The following is a 23,298-nucleotide window of genomic DNA, read 5'->3' on the forward strand; positions in this document are numbered from 1 at the left end:
GTGTCTTGAACTGTGTTTTAATTAGGGGGCATCAAATGTGTCAGAGCAGGTTACAAACACAAGCCTAGAAAGTGCAAATACCTCGAGGCTTTTACAAACTTGGTAGTTGCTATATAAAACATTATTTGAACATGGAATTCATTAAGTTTACCTTTTTAAAAAAAAAAATAATAATTGTAATTTTATACAAAACATTAGTATTAAATCCAGCTATTTTCACAGTTCAGTTTCTCTTTAGTGGAAGACGGTTTCCGATTCTTCAACATTTCTTTTTGCGGGCAGCGTTTGGGTTGGCCCTCCTCCGCCCGCCTCCACCTGCTCCGTCTGTGATGTGCAGGTTGGCAGAGCGGCTGTAGATGTCATGATCGGAGAAAGGTGAGCTTCCCCCGGCCAGGAAGTCTGGGTTAAAGACGTCCGTCTTTTGGCGGGCCTTACGGGACACACGCTGCTGGGGGAAACGCTGGTCCTCCACCAGGTGGGGGTTGCTGGCGTGTTTTCCCCCTTGTGGCAGGGGCAGGGAGTACTACAGGGAACAGAGAGCAAGATGAGTTTCATACCACAGTATGATGTGGGGTCTGGTACCATATTCATCCACTTACCCTCTTCCCTTTGGGGTTGAGCACTTTGGGGTTCTTTGAGAAATGCATCTGAATACTTCCGTCCTCGCTGACCGTCACTGCTACCTTCTTCAGCGTTTTGTTGCCGCAGTGTTGACAGAAAACCTTAGTCATGTTGGTAGTGGTCCTACAACAAATAGAAAAGGTCAAACTATCCGTTTTAATTAAGTTTCTCAAAGACCAAGGTTGAGTAAAAGTTGTCTAATTACAAAATTAAAAAAAGAACGGGTCCTCGTCACATCAACAGGTGTTTTTTATTTACTACTAAAAAAAGGAGGTAGTCACTTGAAACAGGCGTGGCATCGTAGCATGTAATTCCTGGCCTGTTTGATGAGCATCCCGTTCACAGAGAGGACGTGGAGCCCGATCTGAATCAGGACGTTCTGTTGGAACAAACCCAGTTTACCTTCTGAATGTGAATCCTAAAAATGGGTCTCAACTGGATTTAATCTACTTTAAAAAAAAAAAATGAACTATTACCACTCAGGGACAGTTTTACACACAAAAATGTAAAAATAAATGCATGAATTCACTACTGTAAGTCGCTCTGGATAAGAGCGTCTGATAAATGACTAACATGTAAATGTAAACAAAGATGAGTTTGCCGACCTATTCAAGTTCATTTTAACCCGAATCTTTAAAATGTTAAGTCCCAAACGGCAACCCAATTCCCTATATAGTGTACTACTTACGCACTACCTATGGGTCCCTGGTTAGAAGTAGTGCACTATCAAGGGAATAGGGGTCCATTTGGGCCTCAAGTACCTGCATAGCGAAGTCGGTGGTGAGACACGCCACTTTAACGTCCGCGGGCGACGCCCAGATCCCCGTCTCCATCTGGACCTGTTTAATGTTGCTAGGGGTGATCCAACCACCGCCATCTTCCTCCTCATCTTCCTCCTCCTCCGACCCACTGCCGGGCTCCTCTGAATGATTCTTTGAGTGTTTGTGTTCCTCTGACCCGGTCTCAGGTTCTGTGTGGACGGTGTCTGCTGCTCCACTGTCCGATATCGAGAGGTTCTGCAGGTAAATAACGAGAACCACATCGATTCATCAGCACCGACATTGACTCAGAGAGAGAGAGAAAGGTGATTCATTGTGAATCCATCTTTGACAACGGTGTGTCAATCTGTCCAAATGTTTGAACGTTTCCATCACATGGTTCAATCCCTCAACAACTGCAGGTCAGTCTGTGTTCTACTCCCCAGCAGGTCAGTGGTAGTCTGTGTTCTACTCCCCAGCAGGTCAGGGGTAGTCTGTGTTCTACTCCCCACTAGATCAGTGGTAGTCTGTGTTCTACTCCCCAGCAGGTCAGAGGTAGTCTGTTCTAGTTCCCAGCAGGTCAGTGGTAGTCTGTGTTCTAGTCCCCAGCAGGTCAGGGGTAGTCTGTGTTCTACTCCCCAGCAGGTCAGAGGTAGTCTGTGTTCTACTCCCCAGCAGGTCAGAGGTAGTCTGTTCTAGTCCCCAGCAGGTCAGGGGTAGTCTGTGTTCTACTCCCCACTAGATCAGTGGTAGTCTGTGTTCTAGTCCCCACTAGATCAGTGGTAGTCTGTGTTCTACTCCCCACTAGAGCCAGCAGGTCAGTGGTAGTCTGTGTTCTACTCCCCAGTGGTAGTCTGTGTTCTACTCCCCACTAGATCAGGGATAGTCTGTGTTCTAGTCCCCACTAGATCAGTGGTAGTCTGTGTTCTAGTCCCCACTAGATCAGTGGTAGTCTGTGTTCTAGTCCCCACTAGATCAGTGGTAGTCTGTGTTCTACTCCCCAGCAGGTCAGTGGTAGTCTGTGTTCTACTCCCCAGTGGTAGTCTGTGTTCTAGTCCCCAGCAGGTCAGGGGTAGTCTGTGTTCTACTCCCCAGCAGGTCAGGGGTAGTCTGTGTTCTAGTCCCCACTAGATCAGTGGTAGTCTGTTCTAGTCCCCACTAGATCAGTGGTAGTCTGTGTTCTACTCACCACTAGTTCCAGAAGGTCAGTGTCAAAGCAGGGCAGAGGATTCCTCCAGAACTGGAAGCTGTTGTACTCTCCGATCTCTGGAGGGTTATAGCTGTGCTGTGTCTGTGCTGCTGGCGTCTGTCTGCCACTGAACAGCCCATCAGCCGGTCTCTGGACCACGGAGAGAGAGACACAGAGAGAGAGACACAGAGAGAGAGAGAGACACAGAGAGAGAGAGAGACACAGAGAGAGAGAGAGAGACACAGAGAGAGAGAGAGACACAGAGAGAGAGAGAGACACAGAGAGAGAGAGAGACACAGAGAGAGAGAGAGAGACAGAGAGAGAGAGAGACAGAGAGAGAGAGAGACAGAGAGAGAGAGAGACAGAGAGAGAGAGAGACAGAGAGAGAGACACAGAGAGAGAGAGAGAGACTTAACTATTATTCTAGATGTTAACAGACAAGTGGTTGATTTGTACTAACGATCATCCCACATGGTTTCCCCTCATTCACATGGTTATTCTAGAGGTTTACCCCTTTTGTAGGTTGTTCATTTACTCAGGTCTCACATCTCAACATGGATACTACGGATCAGTACTATTACGGTTAACAACAGAGTGGATTTCATGTCATTTGTTTGGACTGTACCTTTGAGGGAAAGTGGAACCCTGCCACGCCAACGGGAGCCTCTGGATGTCTCCTCGTACTGCATACCTGGACCTGAGGACAGACGACATGTCAATGCTGTGATGTGGACCCACTGAAAACACTTACATCAAATCAAAGTTTAACATTGATGTGTTTACTTGAGAGCTACCTACACAAATAGCAAGCTAGAACAAAGTGTTGAATAAGATAAACATTCATTAAAAAGATTTGAAATGTAATACAAATAAAAGTTGTCCAGTAGGCATCTACAGAGGGATCTAAGAGCTGTGTCGTCGGTCACGTGCGCCGAATACTGAAATGCTGAATACAACAGGTGTACTAGACCTCACAGTGAAATGCTGAATACAACAGGTGTAGTAGACCTTACAGTGAAATGCTGAATACAAAAGGTGTAGTAGACATTACAGTGAAATGCTGAATACAACAGGTGTAGTAGACCTTACAGTGAAATGCTGAATACAACAGGTGTAGTAGACCTCACAGTGAAATGCTGAATACAACAGGTGTAGTAGACCTCACAGTGAAATGCTGAATACAACAGGTGTAGTAGACCTCACAGTGAAATGCTGAATACAACAGGTGTAGTAGACCTCACAGTGAAATGCTGAATACAACAGGTGTAGTAGACCTCACAGTGAAATGCTGAATACAACAGGTGTAGTAGACCTTACAGTGAAATGCTGAATACAACAGGTGTAGTAGACCTCACAGTGAAATGCTGAATACAACAGGTGTAGTAGACCTCACAGTGAAATGCTGAATACAACAGGTGTAGTAGACCTCACAGTGAAATGCTGAATACAACAGGTGTAGTAGACCTTACAGTGAAATGCTGAATACAAAAGGTGTAGTAGACATTACAGTGAAATGCTGAATACAACAGGTGTAGTAGACCTCACAGTGAAATGCTGAATACAACAGGTGTAGTAGACCTCACAGTGAAATGCTGAATACAACAGGTGTAGTAGACCTCACAGTGAAATGCTGAATACAACAGGTGTAGTAGACCTCACAGTGAAATGCTGAATACAACAGGTGTAGTAGACCTTACAGTGAAATGCTGAATACAACAGGTGTAGTAGACCTCACAGTGAAATGCTGAATACAACAGGTGTAGTAGACCTCACAGTGAAATGCTGAATACAACAGGTGTAGTAGACCTAACAGTGAAATGCTGAATACAACAGGTGTAGTAGACCTCACAGTGAAATGCTGAATACAACAGGTGTAGGTAGACCTCACAGTGAAATGCTGAATACAACAGGTGTAGTAGACCTCACAGTGAAATGCTGAATACAACAGGTGTAGTAGACCTCACAGTGAAATGCTGAATACAACAGGTGTAGTAGACCTCACAGTGAAATGCTGAATACAACAGGTGTAGTAGACCTCACAGTGAAATGCTGAATACAACAGGTGTAGTAGACCTCACAGTGAAATGCGGAATACAACAGGTGTAGTAGACCTCACAGTGAAATGCTGAATACAACAGGTGTAGTAGACCTCACAGTGAAATGCTGAATACAACAGGTGTAGACCTCACAGTGAAATGCTGAATACAACAGGTGTAGTAGACCTCACAGTGAAATGCTGAATACAACAGGTGTAGTAGACCTCACAGTGAAATGCTGAATACAACAGGTGTAGTAGACCTCACAGTGAAATGCTGAATACAACAGGTGTAGTAGACCTTACAGTGAAATGCTGAATACAACAGGTGTAGTAGACCTCACAGTGAAATGCTGAATACAACAGGTGTAGTAGACCTCACAGTGAAATGCTGAATACAACAGGTGTAGTAGACCTAACAGTGAAATGCTGAATACAACAGGTGTAGTAGACCTCACAGTGAAATGCTGAATACAACAGGTGTAGACCTCACAGTGAAATGCTGAATACAACAGGTGTAGTAGACCTCACAGTGAAATGCTTACTTACAAGCTCTAACCAATAGTGCAATAAAGGTATTTGGTGAAGAATAGGTAAGTAAAGAAATAAAACAACAGTAAAAAGACAGAACAGCCTATGGGGGGTTGGGGGGGGGGGGGGGGGGGGTAATGTAAATAGTCCTGGTAGCCAGGCTGCCAGACCTACTCAGGGTTCTGTGGGTTAACTAGTCCCTTACACTGGTTGTGTCCCACATGGCAGCCTATTCCCTATATAGTGCACTACTTTAGACCAGAGCCCTATGGCACCCTATTCCCTATATAGTGCACTACTTTAGACCAGAGCCCTATAGCACCCTATTCCCTATATAGTGCACTACTTTAGACTAGAGCCCTATGGCACCCTATTCCCTATATAGTGCACTACTTTAGACCAGAGCCCTATAGCACCCTATTCCCTATATAGTGCACTACTTTAGACCAGAGCCCTATAGCACCCTATTCCCTATATAGTGCACTACTTTAGACTAGAGCCCTATGGCACCCTATTCCCTATATAGTGCACTACTTTAGACCAGAGCCCTATAGCACCCTATTCCCTATATAGTGCACTACTTTAGACCAGAGCCCTATGGCACCCTATTCCCTATATAGTGCACTACTTTAGACCAGAGCCCTATCCCCTATATAGTGCACTACTTTAGACCAGAGCCCTATGGCACTCTATCCCCTATATAGTGCACTACTTTAGACCAGAGCCCTATTCCCTATATAGTGTACTACTTTAGACCAGAGCCCTATCCCCTATATAGTGCACTACTTTAGACCAGAGCCCTATGGCACTCTATCCCCTATATAGTGCACTACTTTAGACCAGAGCCCTATTCCCTATATAGTGTACTACTTTAGACCAGAACCCTATCCCCTATATAGTGCACTACTTTAGACCAGAGCCCTATTGCACCCTATTCCCTATATAGTGCACTACTTTAGACCAGAGCCCTATTCCCTATATAGTGCACTACTTTAGACCAGAGCCCTATTCCCTATATAGTGCACTACTTTAGACCAGAGCCCTATTCCCTATATAGTGCACTACTTTAGACCAGAGCCCTATTCCCTATATAGTGCACTACTTTAGACCAGAGCCCTATTCCCTATATAGTGCACTACTTTAGACCAGAGCCCTATTCCCTATGTAGTGCAGAAAGGGAAATAGGGTTCCATTTGGGGTCACATCTCATTGTTCACCGTCTTACCTTGACCTCAGGTTCTTTCTTCAGGTGGTCAGTCCCAACGTTTTCTCTCTCCAACTGGTATGTCAGAGCCAACACCTTGATGTCTGTGGCAGACAGGCTGGGGTAGTCTCCAGTCTTCTTGGAGAACTCAGTCACTCAACACAGACCACCACAACACTCAGTACCAGCATCACAATACTGGAAAATATGTTTATTACCATCAACAACTATAGAAGTGATGTTGGAGAGGCAGTGTTCTACAAACAAAAACAAAATATCCACTACAACAAATCAAACAAACAGAAATGGATCAAAAAAGTGTAATTAAAAAAAAAAAAAACGTTAGCTACCTAATCTGATGTCCTCTGGGTACGGCTCTCTGAAGTTCAGTTGATATGGTAGGACTGACAGACTTCTCCGGGTTGCCTTGTCTCTAATTTCCTCTACTACATCCTTCAGGGTGTAGATATTCTTACCGATTTCCTACAAAATAAAAATGTATTTTGTTATTTTATTTTGTATTACAAGCTGAGTGTTTGATGTCAGGGTCTGGATAACTACTTAACGTGGTTCATCCTGTTTAAATGACCACATCAACATCATGTAGCTGCCTATATTATCATTTATACATTGCTATATGTCTTGTTTTGTACGCTTTGTACAAAATAATAAAACGCAGAACTACAGGATATTTCTTAACATAACTCTTTATTAACTAGCTACAACTGCATGTTCGCCTATCTCCAACCACGATCAACTGGCCATGACCTAACCGTCTGGGTGGTCTTAACCAATCATTATTTTGTAGGAAATAGATATTCTTATATATATATATATATATATATATATATATATATATATATATATATATATATATATATATATATATATATATATATATATATATATATATATATATGAAATCGGTAAGAATATATATATCAATGTATAAATGATAATATAGGCAGGTACATGATGTTGATGTGGCCATTTAAACAGGATGAACCACGTTAAGTAGTTATCCAGACCTCACATCAAACACGCAGCTTGTAATAAAAAGTTATTCACATGAAATACTTCTGATCCTGGAGGGGAACATCACTACTGATGTGTAACACGGGTTTAAACCCTCACCTGAAGAGCTGCTTTCTTCAAAAATCCTCCTGCGTCTACGACAACATGTTCCACCATGGTAGCAGCCATCTTGGATAGCTACCTTCCCGCAGCGTCACCGACCAATCACAAGACAACGGAGGAGTTCTCGCGCTGTCCGTGATTTGATGGAACGGGACGTCGTGTGACGTCTTGTTGTTGTTTGACGTTTGTTGTCGCCGTAAGAGGAAGATGGCGGCTCGCCATCATCAAATAAAACATTATTTGTTATTCTTATCTCTTACTTTTTTTGTTGTTGGTAATTTCTTAAAACTGCATTGTTGGTTAAGGGCTTGGAAGTAAGCATTTCACTGTTGTATTCGGTGCACGTGACTAATACAATTTGATTTGATTTGAAGCTGGTTGAGAGAATACCAGGAGTGTGCAAAGCTGTCATCAAGGCAAAGAGTGGCTACTTTGAAGAATTTAAAATATAAAATCGATTTTTATTTATTTAATACTTTTGTTGGTTACTACATCATTCCATATGTGTTCTTTCGTAGTTTTGATGTCTTCAATATTATTCTACAAATGTAGAAAATAGAGAAACACCCTTGAATGAGTAGGTGTGTCCAAGCTTTGGACTGGTACTGTGTGTATATGTACTGGTACTGGTACTGTGTGTATATGTACTGGTACTGTGTATGGGATGGGATGTATAGACATTATTTACATTTACATTTTTACATTTTAGTCATTTAGCAGGCGCTCTTATCCAAAGCGACTTACAGTAGTGATGAACAGAATGTGGATAGTGTATATATAGTATATCTGTAGAATACGCTCTGTGTGTGTATATGTGTGTGTATATGTATATGTGTGTATATATGTATATGTATATATATGTGTGTATATATGTAACAGTGTAGGTTCCGTCCCTCTCTTCGCCCCAACCTGGGCTCCAACCAGGGACCCTCTGCACACATCAACAACTGACACCCCACGAAGCATCGTTACCCATCGCGCCACAAAAGCCGCGGCCCTTTGCAACGCAAGGGGAAACCCTACTTCAAGTCTTAGAGCGAGTGACGTCACTGATTGAAACGCTATTAGCGCGCACCACCGCTAACTAACCAGCCATTTCACATCGGTTACATATATGTATATGTATATATGTGTGTATATGTATATGTGTAAATATATGTGTGTATGTATGTATATGTATATATATGTGTGTATATGTGTGTATATATATATATATATATATATATATATATATGTGTGTGTATGTATATGTATATATATGTATGTATGTATATATGTGTGTATATACTGTATATTTACATTAAGTATATACTGTATATTTACATTAAATATTTAATATGTGGGATTGGAAATGATGCAGACAATTATATTGTAGCCTCCATCAATCTATCTGCAATATTACAGCTGATCTACCCCCCTAACAAAGTAAATAATAATAATAATAAAATGCTTGTTGGGTGTTATCTTTCCAGGCCACTGCTATGTCGGTGGACTGCCTGGGTGGACATGCTGTCCTGTCTGGGTGTGTACCAGTCCTTTTACCACACATTACAGCACCACCACCAGACAGTGAAAACACTCCTCCTCACATTGCCTTGGGGATGTTATAAATCCCTTACCAGCCGAGGCTGTTGATTCACCGTAGCTCTGCCTCAGTCGCTGTAGCTCTGCCTCAGTCACTGTAGCTCTGCCTCAGTCACCGTAGCTCTGCCTCAGTCGCCGTAGCTCTGCCTCAGTCACCGTAGCTCTGCCTCAGTCACTGTAGCTCTGCCTCAGTCACTGTAGCTCTGCCTCAGTCATTAATCAGATTAATCAGATCAGATTGATCTCCTCTCCTTCAGACGGAGGTTTCTGTATGTGGTGAACCTGGAGACTCCGTCTGAAGCCCCCAGGAAGATTGGCAGACCGAGCCAATGGGACGAGGGGACGGTTCAGACCGAGCCAATGGGACGTGGGGACGGTTCAGACCGAGCCAATGAGACGTGGGGACGGTTCAGACCGAGCCAATGGGACGAGGGGACGGTTCAGACCGAGCCAATGGGACGAGGGGACGGTTCAGACCGAGCCAATGGGACGTGGGGACGGTTCAGACCGAGCCAATGGGACGAGGGGACGGTTCAGTGGACCCCTCACAAGGCGGAGTCCCACGTCTTCGCTGCCTCTGTGAGTACTCTGTTAAAAGATCAACAAAAACGTTAACAATTCATCATTCAATTGCGTAAAAGATTTTTCTATTGATTTACATTTACTTTTTATATTTATAAATTAGGCTATTATCCGGAGAGTCGTTGAGCAGGCTCAAGTCTTATCCGGAGAGTCGTTGAGCAGGCTCAAGTCTTATCCGGAGAGTCGTTGAGCAGGCTCAAGTCTTATCCGGAGAGTCGTTGAGCAGGCTCAAGTCTTATCCGGAGAGTCATTGAGCAGGCTCAAGTCTTATCCGGAAAGTCATTGAGCTGGCTCAAGTCTTATCCGGAGATTCATTGAGCAGGCTCAAGTCTTATCCGGAGAGTCATTGAGCAGGCTCAAGTCTTATCCGGAGAGTCATTGAGCAGGCTCAAGTCTTATCCGGAGAGTCGTTGACAGGCTCAAGTCTTATCCGGAGAGTCGTTGAGCAGGCTCAAGTCTTATCCGGAGAGTCATTGAGCAGGCTCAAGTCTTATCCGGAGAGTCATTGAGCAGGCTCAAGTCTTATCCGGAGAGTCATTGAGCAGGCTCAAGTCTTATCCGGAGAGTCATTGAGCAGGCTCAAGTCTTATCCGGAGAGTCATTGAGCAGGCTCAAGTCTTATCCGGAGAGTCATTGAGCAGGCTCAAGTCTTATCCGGAGAGTCATTGAGCAGGCTCAAGTCTTATCCGGAGAGTCGTTGACAGGCTCAAGTCTTATCCGGAGAGTCGTTGAGCAGGCTCAAGTCTTATCCGGAGAGTCATTGAGCAGGCTCAAGTCTTATCCGGAGAGTCATTGAGCAGGCTCAAGTCTTATCCGGAGAGTCATTGAGCAGGCTCAAGTCTTATCCGGAGAGTCATTGAGCAGGCTCAAGTCTTATCCGGAGAGTCATTGAGCAGGCTCAAGTCTTATCCGGAGAGTCATTGAGCAGGCTCAAGTCTTATCCGGAGAGTCATTGAGCAGGCTCAAGTCTTATCCGGAGATTCATTGAGCAGGCTCAAGTCTTATCCGGAGAGTCATTGAGCAGGCTCAAGTCTTATCCGGAGAGTCGTTGAGCAGGCTCAAGTCTTATCCGGTGAGTCGTTGACAGGCTCAAGTCTTATCCGGAGAGTCATTGAGCAGGCTCAAGTCTTATCCGGAGAGACGTTGAGCAGGCTCAAGTCTTATCCGGAGCGACTTAGTCAGTTTCTGATTGGATCCAGACCTTTGTTCAGGTCAAACTGCGTCCTGTGAGAGTTGTGGTCATCACTTCCCACATGGTGGTACCATAACATCCTGGTTACTGAACAGACCCAGTCTCTGCTCTGTGATCTGTCTGACTAGAGGTTTATGTTTCCAGAGTAACCAGCGTGTTGACCTGTACACGTGGCGTGATGGTGGCGGGGAGGTCCACGCATCCCTGCAAGGACACACACGGGTCATCAGGTAACACAGAGGAGATGCTCCCGTACGTCTGGGTCCCCAAATGGCTCCCTATTCCCTACGGGTCAAAAAAAATAGTGCCCTATACAGGGGATATGGTGCGATTTGGGACAAAGCCTGATCTGTGTGGATATGTACTGTAGGTATGTCTATGTCGCCAGGTCCTACAGTGACTTGGACTGGTCCTGGTTTGAACCGGAGTATCTAGTCACGAGCTCTGTAGACACCTACATCTGTATCTGGGACACCAGGTAGGATTTACCTCTATACTATCAATAACCAGGTAGGATATACCTCTATACTATCAATAACCAGGTAGGATTACCACTATACTATCAATAACCAGGTAGGATTACCACTATACTATCAATAACCAGGTAGGATTACCACTATACTATCAATAACCAGGTAGGATATACCTCTATACTATCAATAACCAGGTAGGATTACCACTATACTATCAATAACCAGGTAGGATTTACCTCTATACTATCAATAACCAGGTAGGATAGGCCACTATACTATCAATAACCAGGTAGTATATAACTCTATACTATCAATAACCAGGTAGGATTACCACTATACTATCAATAACCAGGTAGGATTACCACTATACTATCAATAACCAGGTAGGATATCCCTCTATACTATCAAAACCAGGTAGGATATACCTCTATACTATCAATAACCAGGTAGGATTTACCTCTGTACTATCAATAACCAGGTAGAATTTACCTCTATACTATCAATAAACAGGTAGGATTTACCTCTATACTATCAATAACCAGGTAGGATTTACCTCTATACTATCAATAACCAGGTAGGATATCCCTCTATACTATCAATAACCAGGTAGTATATACCTCTATACTATCAATAACCAGGTAGGATGTACCACTATACTAACTATTACCAGGTAGGATTTACCTCTATACTATCAATAACCAGGTAGGATTTACCTCTATACTATCAATAACCAGGTAGGATATATCTCTATACTATCAATAACCAGGTAGGATTACCACTATACTATCAATAACCAGGTAGGATTTACCTCTATACTATCAATAACCAGGTAGGATAGGCCACTATACTATCAATAACCAGGTAGTATATACCTCTATACTATCAATAACCAGGTAGGATTACCACTATACTATCAATAACCAGGTAGGATTACCACTATACTATCAATAACCAGGTAGGATTCCCTCTATACTATCAATAACCAGGTAGGATATACCTCTATACTATCAATAACCAGGTAGGATTTACCTCTGTACTATCAATAACCAGGTAGGATTTACCTCTATACTATCAATAACCAGGTAGGATTTACCTCTATACTATCAATAACCAGGTAGGATATTCCTCTATACTATCAATAACCAGGTAGGATAGACCTCTATACTATCAATAACCAGGTAGGATGTCCCTCTATACTATCAATAACCAGGTAGGATATACCTCTATCAATAACCAGGTAGGATTTACCTCTATACTATCAATAACCAGGTAGAATTACCACTATACTATCAATAACCAGGTAGGATTTACCTCTATACTATCAACAACCAGGTAGGATATTCCTCTATACTATCAATAACCAGGTAGGATAGACCTCTATACTATCAATAACCAGGTAGGATTTACCTCTATACTATCAACAACCAGGTAGGATATCCCACTATACTATCAATAACCAGGTAGGATATCCCTCTATACTATCAATAACCAGGTAGGATATACCTCTATACTATCAATAACCAGGTAGGATATACCTCTATACTATCAACAACCAGCTAGGATATACCTCTATCAATAACCAGGTAGGATTTACCTCTATACTATCAATAACCAGGTAGAATATACCTCTGTACTATCAATAACCAGGTAGGATTTACCTCTATACTATCAATAACCAGGTAGGATTTACCTCTATACTATCAATAACCAGGTAGGATATCCCTCTATACTATCAATAACCAGGTAGTATATACCACTATACTATCAATAACCAGGTAGGATTTACCTCTATACTATCAATAACCAGGTAGGTTTACCACTATACTATCATAACCAGGTAGGATTTACCTCTATACTATCAATAACCAGGTAGGATTTACCTCTATACTATCAATAACCAGGTAGGATAGACCTCTATACTATCAATAACCAGGTAGGATATCCCACTATACTATCAATAACCAGGTAGGATATACCTCTATACTATCAATAACCAGGTAGGATTTACCTCTATACTATCAATAACCAGGTAGGATGCCCTTCTATACTATCAATAACCAGGTAGGATATCCCTCTATACTATCAATAACCAGGTAGGATATACCTCTATCAATAACCAGGTAGGATTACCACTATACTAATCAATAACCAGGTAGGATTTACCTCTATAATATCAACAACCAGGTAGGATTTACCTCTATACTATCAATAACCAGGTAGGATTTACCTCTATACTATCAATAACCAGGTAGGATTTACCTCTATACTATCAATAACCAGGTAGGATATCCCACTATACTATCAATAACCAGGTAGGATATCCCTCTATACTATCAATAACCAGATAGGATATCCCACTATACTATCAATAACCAGGTAGAATATCCCACTATACTATCAATAACCAGGTAGGATTACCACTATACTATCAATAACCAGGTAGGATATCCCTCTATACTATCAATAACCAGGTAGGATGGCCCACTATACTATCAACAACCAGGTAGGATTTACCTCTATACTATCAATAACCAGGTAGGATAGACCTCTATACTATCAATAACCAGGTAGGATGCCCTTCGATACTATCAATAACCAGGTAGGATATCCCTCTATACTATCAATAACCAGGTAGGATATACCTCTATCAATAACCAGGTAGGATATAATACGCCTCTCTCTTTCCATACATTAATCTGTTTTCTCTCTCCATGTAGAGGATGTTTTTGGTTCAGGTCTTAATCTATGTCTGGGAAACCAGCCCTGAGATGAAATGATTGATGTTCTGCCTGAACAACACTGTAAACAACACTGTAAAAAACACCTACAGGAATCCTACAGTGGCGTTGTCTGCAGTGGGTGAGTAGGCACTTCAGTCTTTAGATAATCACAGTTTGACCTCTCTAGGTCATCTGTCTTGGATTCACCATCTCTCTCTCTCTCTCTCTCTCTCTCTCTCTCTCTCACTATCTCTCTCTCTGTCACTCTCTCTCTCTCTCTCTTTCCATCTCTCTCTCTCTCTCTCTCTCTCTCTCTCTCTCTCTCTCTCTCTCTCTCTCTCTGTCTCTCTCTCTCTCTCTGTCTCTCTCTCTCTCTCTCTCACACTATCTCTCTCTCTCTCCATCTCTCTCTCATCTCTCTCTCACTATCTCTCTCTCTCTCACTATCTCTCTCTCACTATCTCTCTCTCTCTCTCTCTCTCTCTCTCTCTCTCTCTGTCTCTCTCTCTCTCTCTCACACTTAGCGGGGGCGTAATCAGTACCTTCTGGCCTCCAGTCATGATGGAGATGTTCGTAGGGTCAGTACTGCATTATAACCTGTGTAGGGTCAGTACTGCATTATAACCTGTGTAGGGTCAGTACTGCATTATAACCTGTGTAGGGTCAGTACTGCATTATAACCTGTGTAGGGTCAGTACTACATTATAACCTGTGTAGGGTCAGTACTGCATTATAACCTGTGTAGGGTCAGTACTGCATTATAACCTGTGTAGGGTCAGTACTACATTATAACCTGTGTAGGGTCAGTACTGCATTATAACCTGTGTAGGGTCAGTACTACATTATAACCTGTGTAGGGTCAGTACTACATTATAACCTGTGTAGGGTCAGTACTACATTATAACCTGTGTAGGGTCAGTACTACATTATAACCTGTGTAGGGTCAGTACTACATTATAACCTGTGTAGGGTCAGTACTACATTATAACCTGTGTAGGGTCAGTACTACATTATAACCTGTGTAGGGTCAGTACTGCATTATAACCTGTGTAGCGTCAGTACTGGCATTATAACCTGTGTTAGGGTCAGTACTACATTATAACCTGTGTAGGGTCAGTACTGCATTATAACCTGTGTAGGGTCAGTACTACATTATAACCTGTGTAGGGGTCAATGCTAAATGCTATACTGGTACACACTTACTCGTTGATCAGAGAGGAGTGGAGGAGTTTTTCAATGATAATTTTACACCTTCAGGAAATATTTCATTTAAGATTGAACATATTGAAGTGTCCTGTGTCCCTTATGTTCAGCCCAGTGTCCCTTATGTTCAGCCAGTTCAGCCAGTGTCCCTGTAACATGTTCAGCCAGTGTCCCTGTAACATGTTCAGCCAGTGTCCCCTGTAACATGTTTCAGCCAGTGTCCCTGTAACATGTTCAGCCAGTGTCCCTGTAACATGTTTCAGCCAGTGGTCCCTGTAACATGTTCAGCCAGTGTCCCTGTAACATGTTTCAGCCAGTGTCTCTGTAACATGTTCAGCCAGTGTCCCCGTAACATGTTCAGCCAGTGTCCCTGTAACATGTTCAGCCAGTGTCCCTGTAACATGTTCAGCCAGTGTCTCTGTAACATGTTCAGCCAGTGTCCCTGTAACATGTTCAGCCAGTGTCCCTGTAACATGTTCAGCCAGTGTCCCTGTAACATGTTCAGCCAGTGTCCCTGTAACATGTTCAGCCAGTGTCCCTGTAACATGTTCAGCCAGTGTCTCTGTAACATGTTCAGCCAGTGTCCCTGTAACATGTTCAGCCAGTGTCCCTGTAACATGTTCAGCCAGTGTCCCTGTAACATGTTCAGCCAGTGTCCCTGTAACATGTTCAGCCAGTGTCTCTGTAACATGTTCAGCCAGTGTCCCTGTAACATGTTCAGCCAGTGTCCCTGTAACATGTTCAGCCAGTGTCCCTGTAACATGTTCAGCCAGTGTCTCTGTAACATGTTCAGCCAGTGTCCCTGTAACATGTTCAGCCAGTGTCTCTGTAACATGTTCAGCCAGTGTCCCTGTAACATGTTCAGCCAGTGTCTCTGTAACATGTTCAGCCAGTGTCCCTGTAACATGTTCAGCCAGTGTCCCTGTAACATGTTCAGCCAGTGTCCCTGTAACATGTTCAGCCAGTGTCCCCGTAACATGTTCAGCCAGTGTCCCTGTAACATGTTCAGCCAGTGTCCCAGTAACATGTTCAGCCAGTGTCCCTGTAACATGTTCAGCCAGTGCCCCCCCGTGTCTTGGTTTTGTGCCTGATGGTCCTGCGTTATCTATTACCCAGAAACCCAACACAGCTGTGGAGTACGTAGCAGCTCAACCTGTCGAAGGTCCACGGTCTGGACTGGCACCCTGACAACGAACACATCCTGGCGACGTCCAAGTCAGGACAACTCCGTCAGGGTAAATTACCATTCGTGTCTTTCCCCAGATCGTCATAGCTACCGTAAAAGTTCATTTAAACGCGGTCTCATATAGCCGCCTTGTCTAGCGTATTCAGGTAACATTTGGAAAGTTTTAACCTAACTTAAATGTTCTGTTTCCATCAGGCCGATCGTAAAAAATGTTTATCCGACGTGTTATTGTGTTTATTAAAATGTTTACTGGTATAAAACGGTCAGATTGACACCTGGTTACACCGTGTAAATGATAACACATTAGACACAGGAAATGAAGAAATGTATTAAAATGCTTTGAATTAAACAATTAACTATGCAAATGAGCTAAAGCTGTGCGCATTAAGGAAATAGAGGCCTGGCTCAAATAGAAGCCTGTCTCTAAAAAAAAGCGCCTGTTGTCTTCAGTGATTTAAGCAAATAAACGCCTGGGCTTTTAATTGAAATGTTACGATATGTAGGATATTCACATAGCTTTTTTGCTATGATTCTCCCATTGTACTTATTACCATGCTGTCCTTCAATTTCTCTGTGCAGTTCTGGGACTACAGACAGCCGAGGAAGTATCTGAACATCCTGTCCTGTCAGGTTCCAGTGTGGAAGGCCAGATATACAGTGAGTTGACTCTTCCTTTCACCAGTTCTCCTCGTGTGAAGAGTGGATATCTGTCTGAGAGTTAGGGATATCTATGTGTCTATAACGCTCTCTGTGTGTGTTGTGTGTGTATGTGCTTTTACTGGTATAAAACTGGTTAGCCTGGGTGGCTGGGTAATGTACCTCTACCGGCCCTTTGTGGCTGGGTAATAAACCTCTACCTGCCTGGGTGGCTGGGTAATATACCTCTACCGGCCTGGGTGGCTGGGTAATATACCTCTACCGGCCTGGGTGGCTGGGTAATATACCTCTACCGGCCTGGGTGGCTGGGTAATATACCTCTACCAGCCTGGGTGGCTGGATAATATACCTCTACCAGCCTGGGTGGCTGGGTAATATATCATGTAATATAACTTGTCATGACGTTGGCCTCTTTGAGTACAGGGAGGACAGTTGACCCCCTCCCCCTTGCACCATCCCCCAACCTACCTTCCCCCCACCCAGGCCCTGTGTGAAGGGGTGGTAAAATTCCAGAGGAGAATCTCTTGCCACATGGCCCATAGAGAGACACAGGAAATTCTTCCAACTCACAGAATTGGGGAGCCAAGTGACATTTGTGTTCTGGAGAAGGTATGGAAGATTTGTGAAGAATCCAGCTACGAACTGGTCCGCTTGGTACAATTTTGTGATACTCAGAAGAGACGATATAGCCATATTACCATAAAACTGTTTAAATAATAGCCTCAGCCATGGGACTTGCATCCAAATGGTTGTATAGAATGTATTAATAAGGATAAAGCTATTTTGTAATACATGGAGATGCTGTGTACTGATGTTAATGTGATAGAATGTATTTATGTTTAAAGATTAAATCAGTCATCGGCACGCCCCCAGGGACACAGACAGGACCAGGCGTCATGTGACAAGCCTGTTCTATGTTCACTATAAAACCCCACCCTGATTTACTTTCTTCAGACCAGGCCTCCACTCCATTGCGAGTTGGCCAATAGGTTTGACCATCCAATTCCTCTACTGAAAGTGAACTATACCACGTGGTTAACTTTTAGACTATCGATATCGACAGAATAAGAACAAGTCTTTGATATTAATTAATAGTCTGCAGCTAGAAATTATATCATTGAACGCGAAGACCGACGAAACATCCATTCTATGACGACATTAATGAATGTCGCTTTGAAAGATCCATTCTAACCGAGAGAGAGAGAGAGAGAGAGAGAGAAGAGAGAGAGAGAGAGAGAGAGAGATAGTGAGAGAGAGAGAGAGAGAGAGAGATGGAGAGAGAGAGAGAGAGAGAGAGAGAGAGAGAGAGAGAGAGAGAGAGAGAGAGAGAGAGAGAGAGAACTCTCCAACAGAACGACTCTTCAACAAGGATCCCGACGACACATTGAGCGTAAATATATATTGATTGCAATTGTTCCCGAATGAGTGAGCGTTCATGTGCAAAGGATTAGCATATCAATTGTTAATATTAATGAACTTTGTGTGCCTCCTCAGCTGACCATTTATGACCCTTTGTTTAACAAGACACCAGCCATGCCTGTTTAGCCCACTAGGGCACATTACTCTACCAATTCTTTGTGACGATAATTACTGTTTGTATGCTGTCTGTGAATTACTTAGTTTAGTAAATAAATGATTTTAAGACAATTGATGTATGGATGAGTCTTAGTAAAGGCTGGGTTCATGCAGATACAACAATTTACGACGTTTGGAATGAGACTGGACGCGAGGTAAAATACATCATTTAAACCAGAAGATAATCGGCCTATACTATAATATAATATAATATATAATGTTATAATATAGGAAAGTTATGTTAGGAAAATTATAACTTTGTAATCTGAATATTTTCCTTGGTGCCCCGATCTCCTAGGTAATTACAATTAAACGATTAATCAGTTTAATCGCGTGATAATAATTACAGGGAGCTAATTGATAAACATGTCTTCAGTTTAATGGTGCCCCAAAGACACGACAAACTCTTTACCAGCCTGGATAATAAATCATATAATCAAACTCTACCAGCCTGGATAATATATCATATAATATAACTCTACCAGCCTGGATAATATATAATATAACCCTACCAGCCTGGATAATATATCATATAATCAAACTCTACCAGCCTGGATAATATATCATATAATATAACTCTACCAGCCTGGAAAATATATAATATAATATAACTCTACCAGCCTGGATAATATGTCATATAACTCTACCAGCCTGGATAATATATCATATAATATAACCCTACCAGCCTGGATAATATATCATATAATATAACTCTTTACCAGCCTGGATAATATATCATATAATATAACTCTACCAGCCTGGATAATATATAATATAACTCTACCAGCCTGGATAATATATAATATAACTCTACCAGCCTGGATAATATATCATATAATATAACTCTACCAGCCTGGATAATATATCATATAATATAACTCTACCAGCCTGGATAATATATCATATAATATAACTCTACCAGCCTGGATAATATATCATATAATATAACTCTACCAGCCTGGATAATATATCATATAATATAACTCTACCAGCCTGGATAATATATCATATAATACAACTCTACCAGCCTGGATATTATATCATATAATCAAACTCTACCAGCCTGGATAATATATCATATAATATGACCCTACCAGCCTGGATAATATATCATATAATATAACTCTACCAGCCTGGATAATATATCATATAATATAACTCTACAAGCCTGGATAATATATAATATAACTCTACCAGCCTGGATAATATATCATATAATATAACTCTACCAGCCTGGATAATATATAATATAACTCTACCAGCCTGGGTGGCTGGATAATATATCATATAATATAACTCTTTACCAGCCTGGATGGCTGACTTTATTCAAAGCAACTTATTGTAATGCATACATTTTGTCTACATTACCAGGCTACCTCTTCCCCCACATCCTAAACTGTTATCATGAATCCACCTGTTAATGAAGTATTGCTGTGTCTCATCGTCCATAGAGTTCAGTCCTCTGATTCCTCCCGTCTTGTTGTCTCCTTTTCTAGCTTCTAAGGACTACCAGATGGTGACGTTATCCAGAGACCAGACTCTGAGAATATGGAGGCTGGATCCACAGCTACAGAAGGTTTGGAATCTGTCAAATCCAACGCTCTATTCAAAATCTCTATGAGGCCCTCTGGTCAAAAGTGGTGCGGTATTTTTTTGAGGGGGTGGGGGGGAATTGGATGTCATTTGGGATTCGCTTCATGTTAATAACTCCATATTTAAATGTATGTTCTCCCTTGTGTTTCTCTGTGTAGCTGTTTGCCAACGACCTGGTAGAGGATCTGATGGAAGAGAAGAGCCTTCCCTCTCAGGATCCTGAACCCACCGTACACAGCTCTGGCCTGCCATCTGAAGACCTGCAGGGTGAGGGTGAGGGATGGTCCGTAATCACCCCCCCCCCCCCCCTCAGAACACGCCTGGCTAACTTGATGGGGTCGTGTAATCATCTGGCGAAGTGGTCTTTGGTTTAAGACATGTAGCTAGCTAAACAATGGAACCTAATTGTTGCTTTCAGGACAACTGGGGAACTTGGAAAAAATACGAGGTCAAATTATGGAGGCGGTGCTCTTCAGGTCGGAAAGTCGGGGTTCTAGAAAGAGGCCAGAGTTCCCGAGTTGGAATTCCAAGATGGATGACCGTTCAAAATTATTTTTCCTCATTCTGAGCTTTTTTTTTCTTCTCCTTGAGTTCCCAGTTGTCTTGAATGCAACAGCAGTCGGAAGTCAGAGATTTCCAAGTTCCCATTTGTTTTGAATGCGACATAGCAATACAAACTGATTGTAATAGATAGCCACCATGCATTAATCTGCAGGTAGCTTAAGCTAACCAACTAGGTTCAATGTTAGCTAGCTAGCTAACATTAGGCTACAAATAGAAATGCAAATGGATTTCTGAGACGTGAATAATATTACTACACAGATCGTAGCCGTAGCGAGCCAGCCAGCGAACGGTAGCGAGCGAGCCAGCCAGCGAATGGTAGCTAGCGAGCCAGCCAGCGAACGGTAGCTAGCGAGCCAGCCAGCGAACGGTAGCTAGCGAGCCAGCGAGCCAGCCAGCGAACAGTAGCCAGCGAGCCAGCCAGCGAACGGTAGCTAGCGAGCCAGCCAGCGAACGGTAGCTAGCGAGCCAGCCAGCGAACGGTAGCTAGCGAGCCAGCGAGCCAGCCAGCGAACGGTAGCTAGCGAGCCAGCCAGCGAACGGTAGCTAGCGAGCCAGCCAGCCAGCGAACCAGCCAGGGAACGGTAGCCAGCGAGCCAGCCAGCGAACGGTAGCTAGCGAGCCAGCGAGCCAGCCAGCGAATGGTAGCTAGCGAGCCAGCCAGCGAACGGTACCTAGCGAGCCAGCCAGCGAACGGTACCTAGCGAGCCAGCCAGCGAATGGTAGCTAGCTAGCTAACAGTACGTGTTGTAATGAAAATGACTTTCTGACCAAATTAGAAACCTGTAATATCTAAAAATGTAGCTAGCTAGACTCTCTTACCCGTAAACATGGATGGACGCTTCTCCCTGACTGTCACGGATGCCATGGTTGCCCTTAGTTTGAAGATGCAATCCAGAGACAGGTGTTTTATATAACAGCCCTCTTGTGTGTTCTCATTTCGACTCTGTCTGCATATTTACAATCAAACGTCAGAACCTTCTCCATCTCCTTAGCTATCATACTCCGCTTCCACTGCGCTTTCCTCTGATTTCAAAGCTCGGTTAACTTCATCTGTGACAACAACACTTTCGATCGCCGTTTCTTCCCCATCACTGTCATCAGAAAACTCTACAATGTCTGTTTCAATGAAAATGTTTTTGACTTAAATTAGGGATTTCCTCACAGTCTGATTCAGAGAGTCAGCATGGCACGATCGTCCTCCAGAAATTAGTCCATTTAAAACTTTTTCCCTCTGATCGTTTGTCGATACGATAGCGCCTGTTAAATTCAGGGCGCCGCTTTTAGAGTTCTTCATACTATCTTTAAAATAGGCCACGCTGGGATAGATTATCTACTCACAGAGGAATGTATAGACCTGACTACAGTAGAACAGAGGAATGTATAGACCTGACTACAGAAGAACAGAGGAATGTATAGACAGGAACCTGACTACAGTAGAACAGAGGAATGTATAGACCTGACTTCAGTAGAACAGAGGAATGTATAGACCTGACTTCAGTAGAACAGAGGAATGTATAGACCTGACTTCAGTAGAACAGAGGAATGTATAGACCTGACTACAGTAGAACAGAGGAATGTATAGACCTGACTACAGTAGAACAAAGGAATGTATAGACCTGACTACAGTAGAACAGAGGAATGTATAGACAGGAACCTGACTACAGTAGAACAGAGGAATGTATAGACCTGACTACAGTAGAACAGAGGAATGTATAGACCTGACTACAGTAGAACAGAGGAATGTATAGACCTGACGACAGTAGAACAGAGGAATGTATGGACCTGACTACAGTAGAACAGAGGAATGTATAGACCTGACTACAGTAGAACAGAGGAATGTATAGACCTGACTACAGTAGAACAGAGGAATGTATAGACCTGACTACAGTAGAACAGAGGAATGTATAGACCTGACTACAGTAGAACAGAGGAATGTATAGACCTGACTACAGTAGAACAGAGGAATGTATAGACCTGACTACAGTAGAACAGAGGAATGTATAGACCTGACTACAGTAGAACAGAGGAATGTATAGACCTGACTACAGTAGAACAGAGGAATGTATAGACCTGACTACAGTAGAACAGAGGAATGTATAGACAGGAACCTGACTACAGTAGAACAGAGGAATGTATAGGCCTGACTACAGTAGAACAGAGGAATGTATAGACCTGACTACAGTAGAACAGAGGAATGTATAGACCTGACTACAGTAGAACAGAGGAATGTATAGACAGGAACCTGACTACAGTAGAACAGAGGAATGTATAGACCTGACTACAGTAGAACAGAGGAATGCATAGACCTGACTACAGTAGAACAGAGGAATGTATAGACCTGACTACAGTAGAACAGAGGAATGTATAGACCTGACTACAGTAGAACAGAGGAATGTATAGACCTGACTACAGTAGAACAGAGGAATGTATAGACCTGACTACAGTAGAACAGAGGAATGTATAGACCTGACTACAGTAGAACAGAGGAATGTAT

At 42.8% G+C, this 23,298-nt stretch overlaps 1 protein-coding gene and 1 pseudogene across 1 annotated transcript; one reads left to right on the forward strand and one right to left on the reverse strand.

Annotated features, from left to right (window-relative positions):
- Window position 1: 1 nt before the first annotated feature.
- LOC106588067 (RNA-binding protein NOB1) lies at window positions 2-7,620 on the reverse strand. The gene is made up of 9 exons (XM_082969868.1): window positions 7,473-7,620; window positions 6,689-6,821; window positions 6,360-6,493; window positions 3,194-3,265; window positions 2,569-2,718; window positions 1,383-1,637; window positions 903-1,000; window positions 600-744; window positions 2-523 (listed from the first exon to the last, which is right to left on the reverse strand). Exons 1-9 carry the CDS (start codon window positions 7,539-7,541, stop codon window positions 260-262), a joined length of 1,320 nt encoding a protein of 439 aa, XP_082825994.1. The 5' UTR covers window positions 7,542-7,620; the 3' UTR covers window positions 2-259.
- Window positions 7,619-23,298, forward strand: part of LOC145864306 (GATOR2 complex protein WDR59-like) — a 33,750-nt pseudogene continuing 18,070 nt past the window's right edge.

The sequence above is a fragment of the Salmo salar genome, chromosome 26 (assembly GCF_965601325.2).
Source record: "Salmo salar chromosome 26, fSalSal1, whole genome shotgun sequence".
Taxonomy (NCBI): Eukaryota; Metazoa; Chordata; class Actinopteri; order Salmoniformes; family Salmonidae; genus Salmo; species Salmo salar.

Coding starts and splice junctions, on each gene's coding strand:
- LOC106588067 (XM_082969868.1), bottom strand. CDS start 7,541: ATGGCTGCTACCATGGTGGAACATGTTGTCGTAGACGCAGGAGGATTT. Junction 6,822..7,472: donor TGAAGAAAGCAGCTCTTCAG/GTGAGGGTTTAA, acceptor TTTATTTTGTAG/GAAATCGGTAAGAATATCTA. Junction 3,266..6,359: donor AGAAAGAACCTGAGGTCAAG/GTAAGACGGTGA, acceptor GTCTGTCCTCAG/GTCCAGGTATGCAGTACGAG.